Source organism: Halyomorpha halys, unplaced genomic scaffold (assembly GCF_000696795.3).
Source record: "Halyomorpha halys isolate HHAL.00 unplaced genomic scaffold, Hhal_1.1 Scaffold464.1, whole genome shotgun sequence".
Classification (NCBI taxonomy): Eukaryota; Metazoa; Arthropoda; class Insecta; order Hemiptera; family Pentatomidae; genus Halyomorpha; species Halyomorpha halys.
Genome location: NW_027108519.1, coordinates 390,377 through 400,741, shown reverse-complemented (window position 1 = coordinate 400,741; position 10,365 = coordinate 390,377). Strand labels below are relative to the sequence as shown.

Here is a 10,365-nt window from a genome sequence, read left to right as displayed (position 1 = left end):
TCAGAGGAAGATGCGTTTCTTGTTCTTATTTTTCTTAGCTGCGGCTCCAGCTTTTGGAGCGAGGGTCATCTGCTACTGGAATGGAAAGTCCTTCTGGAGAGATGGTAAGGAATTCAGTTTCAAACAGGGAGATCACTAAACAAAACACAAGTTAGTAAACCGGTTCTACGGTTCCAATAATTCCCGGCGTGAATGTGTCGATGAGAACATTCTTACTCAAGTTATAATCAATATAAAAAATGTACAGCATAATTGTATTTATTTTTATTATGGATTTCTATTATTAAGACAGTTAATCACAAAATTCATAATGTAATACTTCCAGATTTATTTACTTCAAAAATTACGGAACAATTGAAATTTAATGACTACGAGAAAATTTTAGATTAATGTATGTGTTAGAAAATCATGCACTAATATGGAATAGACTAAATAAATTTAAAAAAAAAAAAGAAGCTAAAAATGGAGCAAGAAAACCTTGGAACATCATTAATGTACAAATTTCACTATAAAATCTCATCTGAAATATACGGTATAATATACAAAACTAAATACTGCACAGATTAAATAAAAACAAATTAAGCTTTTCTGTGATGACACTCATTATACAATGTTAATTTTAACTTTACAATAACAAAATTACTTTATTTAGCTGTATTAAAGACAAATCGTATTTTAACAAATGGTGCTATAAAAATATTTTGATTATGTGTTTTATATTTAATTAACTATTTTTTATTATATGTTTTACCACCTGACCTTCACACAGTAGTTTTGTTTTATTTTAATCTCGTAAGTACCATTAAGTCAAAAATTAAAAACATTGTGGTTCTTAATGCAATATCCCCAAAAGGTCCTAGAAGTAAAACTAAACTATTTTTATTTTTTGACATTAAGGCCAATATATGAGATTTAAAAAACTTTCTTTTTATTTCATAACACATCGTTACAATGATACAGTATCTATGAATATATATGCATGTTTACCATTAATAAATAACTTATTATCTTGCTGAATTAATTGTTTAAACAAAAGGAACTAGTTGAAATCCAATTGCCAATTGGCCTTCGTTTCTGTTTGAACTGATACACCTTGAATTCGGCTTTGAAGAGGTCAGCGTTCCCTATTTATTGTTTACTTAATTTTTTAGAAACAACATAAATATTTGGATGAAAAACTTTTAAATTATTATGCAGCCCTTGTAAGGTAAATAAACTCTTGTTTCTTTTGTAGTTGAAGATAATATTTAAATAAATATCATTATAAAATAAATAAATAATTTCATTTACAATGAATTCACATTGGTGTCGTTCTTTTTTCTAAATTTAATAGTATCTTTCTCTATTTAGCAGTTTAATTTAAATTATTTATCCCTTAACTAATTTTTTATTATTATTAAATCATCTATTATGAAACTTTCTCTTATATTTCAATGTATACGAAAATTATATATGGAAGAGATTTAATTTTGCGATAAATTGTTAGTCAATTGGTGTAAATTCGTTTCCGGCAATTAATTTGTGTCATGATTCTAAATGTTTGAATAAATTGTGGGTAATATATGATAATGGCAGGTTGCTTAAAGTTAAACATCCGACAAGCTGTCTGTCAGCTTTTCCATGTTGATGTTTTCGAGGCATTTAAAACTGGTTTTGTAATTCAGATAAACGAAATACAAGATTTCTAATCCCTTAATTCTGATAAAAAAAAAAAAAACTGTTAATATGTTTCTTATTATTATAGTTATGATATTTTTATTTTGGAGTTCCGTCCATGGGTAGATTCTCCACATGTCTGTATAACTAACATCACTTATTTATGATATATTTCAATACAGTTGTAAATATCAAAAAATAAATTTAAAAAATATATATATATTTTTATTAACGAAAAATCTAGTTTTAAGTTGGTCCAGGTGAGATAAAGTTAATGGAAAAAAATTTTGTTTTATTTTTTGTTAAAATTTATTTTGATACAATGTAGAAAGCAATAAATTTTTATCCAGGGGTCAGATTAATTTAAAGAAAATTGATACAAACATCTCTTCTAATCATTTTTTATAGAATTGGTCAGTTTTTTTCCTTACTTTAAAATATGATTTTCTTACAAAAAATAAATGTAGTTTTAAAGTTATTTGTATTTATCACAGGAAATATTTCTGTATCAAAGCAAGGCAATGCTAAATCAATTGTACATTTCTTTTTCATTAAACTTTATTTTATTGTATTTTTGGAAGCAATAAATTTGTTCTCGGGGGTCAGATATATTGAAGAAAATTGATAAAATAAGCTTTTTAATCAGTTTTCTTAGAATTCAGCAGTTATTACATAAGTGTTATCTATTTTCTTGTTATTGTGTCTTTTTCCCTCGTATTTTTAACTCTAACCTCTGGTAGTCACCTTTGGAGTCAGTAGTACAAATTCGATAATTTTTTTTGTAGTTTCGAAAACTGATGTTTGCATATTAGAACACACGCGCTGATATCCCCTCTACATTTATTCTGTACCACTTATCGCTGGAAGGTCCTCACAGGAAAATGGAACAATTATCATGAGTAATAACATGTGAAAATATTAAGTAACAAAGTAATTCTTACGCAATCCTGTATATATGGATTTATATTGAAATATCGCTCATTAATAACATTATAGTTTGAAACAAAGCTTCATAAATAAAATCCGATCTGAATTCTTTTCCAACAAAGATAAATATTACTTTATTTAATTAAATAAATTTTATCCAATTTTAGTCTCAAAACAATTTATCTTTCTTTATAAGTCCGACGTTTCGGCCAATTTGGCCATCCTCAAGGCCAATGTTAATAAAATTTTAGTACCACATCAATTTTAAAAAACTTTTTGCTGGATATTCTTCCCAAGTCTATAATTATAATAGAAAAGGTTTACTGTGTTTTTAAATTTTTAATTTAATGCGAAGAATTGACTAAATTGGGTAATTGTGGACTGAAATTAATGACCTGGGCAGAATAGCTTGCATAAAATTATTTAAAATTTATGTGGTTCTAAAATTGTATAAAGATTCTCCTTGAGACTAAAATGTATTTATTTAAACAAATACAAATTGTATTGAGACTAAAATGTATTTATTTAAACAAATATAACCAGTCTCAACAAAAGTGTATGGATTATATATAAATATTACTTTTAAAGTATTTCACAACCAGGGAAAAATAATCCAGCCAATATTTTGTCTTTTAGTATTTCTTAATATGCATTAACTTTATTATGAAAATAAGACTTAAGAACAAACAAAACGTTATAACAAGAATTTATTATTTTATATCAGAATGTTTTCGGGACTTAACCCTTCTCCGATGGCGTGTCTGACTTCCAGTTCCACAAAATAATTAGCAAAATGTCAACGCTTTGCCAAATTTCAGGATATTTAGATCTAATATGTCATTCTTATATTCTAGTTTTACAAAATCATTTTAAGCTGCTTCATTTCATGAAACGGGTAATGTGTTTAAAATGAAAATAAAATCTATTTGATATTTACCTCATTACCTTGGTGATGTTCTTAGGATTTAAGCTAGAAAAAACAAAACAAAATTATTCGTTAATATCATTTTATTTTATTTAATTATTGATATCTTGTTATTAACTTTATGTAATAAATTACCCTTTGCGTAGATTTACATTTCTTTAACTAATTAGTTTACGCGAGAGATCAACATTTTTCAGAAGAAATGTTAGGAAAAGAAATACTTATTGTTATAAAACTATAATTTAAGCATTTTTTTTGTTCAGTAAAAGTATTGTATGTTCAAATTTGTACCATTCCATTTCAGTGTTAGGCGTCTATCTTATTCTTTCATGAAGCCAGGGGTGTGGGGATACAAATTTTTTTTTATCAAATTTGATTTTGAACCCTAATCTACTAAAAAAGACTTTAAACTATATAAAAATACTTTAGAATTTGGTTTATAGGAAAATTATTAAACTTTTATGTTTTTATTCCATAAAATGTTGAAGAAAAAAAGAGGCTACTTTATTTTTAATATTGTCTTTGCCCTTAAATAAAATATATCTTCTAGGCGATAACTAGGTTACATTTACCGATTTATCTATATATCTATATCTTTAGACGATATCCCTAATTTTTTTTCAGTTTCAATTGATATTTTAGACGAAAATATAAATACGTCAAATGATCTTTAATGAATAGATGTTGATAAAAACAATCCACAAAGTATCTTGAAGCTATGAGATCTATTTTACTTATCGCAGTCATGCCATGTTTAATTAGAAAGCGGTAGATTTATCTGAAACAACAAGAAATTTCCAAATAGATCTATCTGAATATAGTTGACCTTTTATCCCACTATCGTCTGTCCTTTGCACCAAATGTTATCGTATCTTGGACGAGAACATAACAATTGTATATTTGAATATTTGTTATAAGCAACTTGCTTTTATTTAAATTAACAGATAATTATTTAAAAATAGAAACGATACAGATCAACTACTAAATAATTTAATTCTTCCTATTACCAAAGTTTTATTTAGATAGTAGCAGAATAGAGGGTATTCAATACTCGACTACCACCCCTCTTCTTTTCGAAAGTTGTGAACATTTCTAAATGAAATTTGATAGTTCTTATTTACTGTAAATGAAGTTTCTTTTGATTGGGAAGTTGGCTTTATAACTTCTTTCTATTTATTTTCGGTAGTCTGAAATTTCCATTAAAAAAAAAAAAAAAAAGATATTTTGAAGAAAACCACTGTACTTTATCACTTTTCTTACTTTTTTTTCATATATCCCGAAAATAAATGGATTTAGTAAAAAATGAGTTAGGTGGAAAAAGTACATTTAATTTCTTAAAAAGTTATGGTATCCTTAAATAATCTATGTTCAAAAGTTATGGGCTTTTAATGAAAAATAAGCTTTTTCTTTCTTTTTTTAAAATCATTTTAAATGAAAACACGAATAATATATAATCTTGAAATTCAATGCAATTGACTACCCATCGTTTGCAGTACAAATAATTAAAACTATTTATTTTATGTTAGTTAAAGGATTTTAATTCTAATGAATATCAATGTATATCTAAAATAAAGTTTCCAATAACTAGATAACTTAATGTTATTTAAAAGAATTTTTATTTATTTTTAAGATAATTTATTATCTTTACATGCTTGAGGGCAGAGAAAGCTATTCAGCACTTGTTTGACCGTCTCCCTTTTTGCAGTAGAGCATCCAACAATAAGATATTAAGTATGAATTAATGAAAAAAATGTTTTTGTTTTTTTTAACATTTTTAAAAACTCTTATGAAATTCAAATATTTAACCACATTTTCCCGCACCCTATCTCAAAAACGACTATATATTCCTTACAGTCGCTTAAGAATCCAGGCAACGCAGCTCCTCATACTCTCCTATTACAATATAAAACGTTTTCCTGCTATAATTGACTTAGGGAATTGCTCTTCTATTTTTAGTTTTTAGGAATGATAATTATATAAATATAATAATGTAAATAAGAGCAAATAATATTTTCTACCTTAAGCTATGAAAGTGAACGTTTGATCATTATTAATATAATTCTAATACATTATTTCATTTCCAGAAGATTCACTCCTATCGGCCTGTCCTAATTGTTTCGTTTTTTTGTCTAATTTAACTTGACTATTCGAAAAAGCTTAATTAAAAATACCTCTTAACACTGTAAACATCAGAGAAACTTCAGTTACCATAACTTTATTATTATGATTTGTTTATAATATGACTTCTACCCATTAAAAATTGTATCAACTTTAATTTTTAAATATACAGTGTTTCAAAAAATTAACAAGTTCTTCATTTCGAGCATGTAATATAGTAAAAGGTCCTCATGAGCAGTTTATCGACAGTCATAAATTATGATATTTATAATATCTTTAGTAATGGTTTAAATCCAAGGAATATAATAAGAGTAAAAAAATACATGTTCTATTCTATCATAATAGCTCTATTAATGCAGGCATCTTATTCAGTAATACATTTATCAATATGGTATAATTTATTAATATGCTAGTAATAGATTAATTAATATGGTATAATTGATCAGTATGGTATATCTGTTTTCCAGTATTACATTAATGTCGTATTTTTAACATATTTTATGTCCAATTCCAGTATGGAAGGACACAGGAAGGTCAGTGAGTCAGCGGATACCTGACTCATTGGTGTCAAGTATTGTCTTGTAATCATTTACATCATAGATTTTTTATTGTATTATTATCTATTACTTATTTAAGATTTACACCTCTGATGGAGTGTCGATCAATACTGGCATCCATAAATAATGTACGTTCAATGATTAAAGGTTTTTAATGAAAACTAAGTTTTTTTTTTTTGTTTTTTTTTAAGTTATTTTAAATGAAAACTCGAATAATATATAATCCTGAAATTCAATGCAGTCAGCTATCCATCGCTTGCAGTTCGAATGCTTAAAACTGTTCATTTTATATGACCTAAAAGATTTTAATTCTAATGAATATTAATCTAAACTAAAAACTTTGCAAAAACTAGGTAATAATGATAAATATGTTATTTAATAGAGAATTTTTAAGATAATTTATTATCTTTATATACTTCACTACTTTTTTTATGTACATATATTTACTTTTTTTAATATACATTAGATTGATTTTTAATCTTTTAATAAAGATATAAATTTATATCTAAACTAAAAGTTTTGCAATAACTAAGTAACTTAATATATTATTTAATAGAATTTTAATTTATTTTTAAGATAATTTATCATCTTTATATGCTTCACTACTTTTTTTTCATATTGGTCGACGTTCCGGACTATTTATATCTCTTCTAAAAATAAATAAATTCCGATATATGGAAAGCTTGTCTAACCTTTTTGAACTAAACTAAACTCACTACATACTCACCACTTAGAACATAAAACTCAAGTATGAAATAGCTACTAACACTAGTAAGTTAAATGGAAAATAATGGACAGGAGGCAGAGTATCCATGTTAAAAACAGAATAAACGTTTATTATAACAATGAAGCTTATTATAAAACAATTTTTTTCGTAATTAACAAGATTAATGATTAATACTAGTTCAATAATATCACTTATATTTAATTGTTCTAAGTGTTTAACGATGAAATTCGTCTCTTCACATGTTAAACAATACTTATGTATTTTTCTATTCTGAACTAGAAATTTTGTGAAGAAAAAAAATTAAAATAATTAAATATTTGCATAAATACCTGTTTTTAAATAATATCGGAGAATTTGGACCGCACATATAATTTAAATTGATTTTTTTTTTTTAATTTAGGCTAAATAGTGTAAAATATGAAAAAAATAAAATAAAATCATTAGCTTAAAAAAAATGTACAGGTTTGTAGAATATTAAATTTCGATATATTATTCAAAAGGTCGTGAATCGGAAAGGTTATAGGTTTAAAACATGTTACATAACAGAATAAAATGTCCAATAACATGTAAATCTTGTCTCTACAATTTTATAAACAGCTCTGTTACTATGGAGGGATTCGGTTTATCAACTCTAGCAGATCGCGGTAACTATTACTCCATATTAGAAATATTAGCTGAAATAGGAATAAATGAGCTCGTTTAATCAATTATTTAACTGAGGATTAATTGTTAGTTTCATGAAATTATTATTAAATTTATAAACAATCTTGTAAATAAAACAATGATTTCATAGTTTTAAAAAAAATAATGAAAATACTATTCTTACGAAAAACCTAAAAATATGGAAATTTGTGCAGTAAACCCAAAATGTCAAATATAAATCTAGTAACGATGCAGTCTCCTTTTCATGGACAATAGAAAATATAGAATTAAAATTTGACAATTTGGCCTTTTTTTTTTTTAGTATAACGTTTAGGCCTTTTTTTTTTTTTTTTTAGTATAACGTTTAGGCCTTTTTTTTTTTTTTTTTAGTATAACGTTTAATGTGTTTAAGTTAATGGTGAAACTCATCAAGGAATTTTTAGACTTCATAAAATTGAATATTTAATGTAATGAATATACAATGTACATATGCTTCATTGCTAATTTTTGCATAAAAGTAAATTAAATGAAAATGAATACAAAGACCTTGAAGTGGGCATACAGACAACAATAACCTCGCCCAATATGAAGAGAAAAATTAATATTAATTTAACTCTGTACTATAAAACAATAAAAATTGACTTACTATAAATACCATATACCAATGGTTCTTAAAGTGGGTGCCACATCACCCTGTGATGCCTCAAGCGTAAGCCATAGGTGCCGTAAGCCAATGCAACGTTCTCAAAAAATGAAAATTAGAAGTACATTATGGATAGCATTTAGTTTTAACTGTTTGTTTTAGTATATATGTGCCGACATTATTACCTTTTTTAGCTTGACAAGGGTGCTGAAAAATTTGTTTAGCCTAAAGAAAATCGTTTTAAGCCTTAGAAGAAAAACTTTTTTGAACCACTGCCATATACAATCAGTTAAAAATTGAATAACTTTAAATCCTTAATATTAACAGAACTTAAAACTTTTATTCTGAATTCCGTTTAGAAATACACTCAAGTAAAAAATAAATAGATTGCGAAACGCAACGCAACAAAGAGAATAAATTGTTCTAATTGGAAGATCCTTAGCATCTTTTGTGTCGTATGCAAACATTAGCATCTAACAGGGATGTCCTTCGGCGTAAGAGTTTTACAATTTGTTCAATTATACCTGACCCCTTTCGAGTATGTTGCAAGTAATACTGTATGTTTCAAAGAAATTTATAAAGTGATATAGAAATTTATTAATACACGTAATGATAGTTTTGTATTCAATATATCCTGAAAATGTTATTACCTTAAAGCGTGCTATAGTTTGTATAATTTCAATAGTTCTGAATTTAAGAGAGTAGATCATTATTACGATAGTTAGCAGAAGTCGGATTTGTGTTACTTATTGAATTTATAAAATACAATTAGAATGAAAAAACGCATTATATTGAATAATAAACAGCGATGAGTATTCCTTATACTTTAACTTCCAATTCACAAAAATAATTTAGATGGTTAGAGAAGGTACCCATGAGTAGGCCCTGTTATGTAAAAATATCTCAACTTCTCATCTAGTCTCAATATAATGAAGTAAAAATTTTATTGGAATACCTTGTACCGTTCCTATGAAATGTTTTTCATAAGCTAGCATTATTTGCCCTTCGGGGAAATATAAACAACAGAAACTGTATTTCCCTTAGTTCTTTTTATAGTATTTTAAAAGTTAATTATTTATTAATGGTGACCATTAGGAGTGCAACTTTAAAAGTTAATAAAAAAAAAAAAAAAGGACAAAACGAAAAGTAAAAGAAACAATGTAAACAAAATGTATCTCATAAGGAAAGGAGTTCGAGGAAGAAAGTTTCTGAGAAGATTTTAATTGCTTCTAAGAAGTCCTGCTATAAAAGGAAATTCGTGAAGGCCATAATTTTCTGATCTCTAAGGTCTCAAAAATAATGCTCATTATAGCAAAAGACATCAGATCGACCTATTGTAAAATATTGGTTGCCATTTACGAGTGTAATAATAATAACAATAATCATAATGATGGCCTAACGAATCCGAACGTTCGATGCCGATACTACCAATCACTCTACATAAATCCTTCCAGTGATGCCCCTCCAAATCCAGTTCTACTAAATCGATTTTAACGCAATCCTCCCACCTACGTTACGTTCTACCCCTCTGACGTTTACCCGTCGGTTAACATTTTAGGGATCCGCTCGTTACTAAGCCCTACAACCTTACACGCTCATCTTATACGCCGCAATGCTATAACTTGAATTATATTTACCGGGTGTAAGGTCCTTTAATTCAGTGTTGTGTATTCATCTAAATTCTTCCGTTAATTCATCTTTTTTCGATCTGAATATTTTGCGTAATACATTATTTTCGAAAACCTTAAGGCGCTGTACATCCCTTAGTGTAAGAGGCCACGTCTCTCAGCCATGTATAATAATAAAATATATGTAAAATCCTTAACATGAATAAGATTAGATTAAATAATATTTGTTGTACTGATCTTTATAAATACATACGGCGAGTGCCTATAAAAAATATATTCAATGTTGACTATAACTAATAATTTTCTCTTAAAAAATATATACATATAAAAGGAAAGTATTGCTGATACAAAAGAAAAGATAGTTTCACCTAATTTACAGAATGACCCATACAATTTGTCGAGGAAGTGGAGTTAAAGTATAAAAGATTCACGAGACAGTATACAATGACTCGAAAAAAACATAATACATATCAAGGAAAATATTCAAAGGAAATTGCTAAAGTTCTTTTGAAAGGGGTCTAACACGTGCAGTTTCCTGTGCG

At 26.8% G+C, this 10,365-nt stretch overlaps 1 protein-coding gene across 1 annotated transcript in view; it reads left to right on the top strand.

The window, feature by feature from the left end:
* Positions 1-10,365, top strand: part of LOC106683091 (chitinase-like protein EN03) — a gene marked incomplete in the record, with an annotated part of 28,927 nt that continues 18,562 nt past the window's right edge. The window contains 1 exon segment of the mRNA XM_067046847.1: positions 1-104. Coding sequence (XP_066902948.1) covers positions 11-104 — 94 coding nt within the window.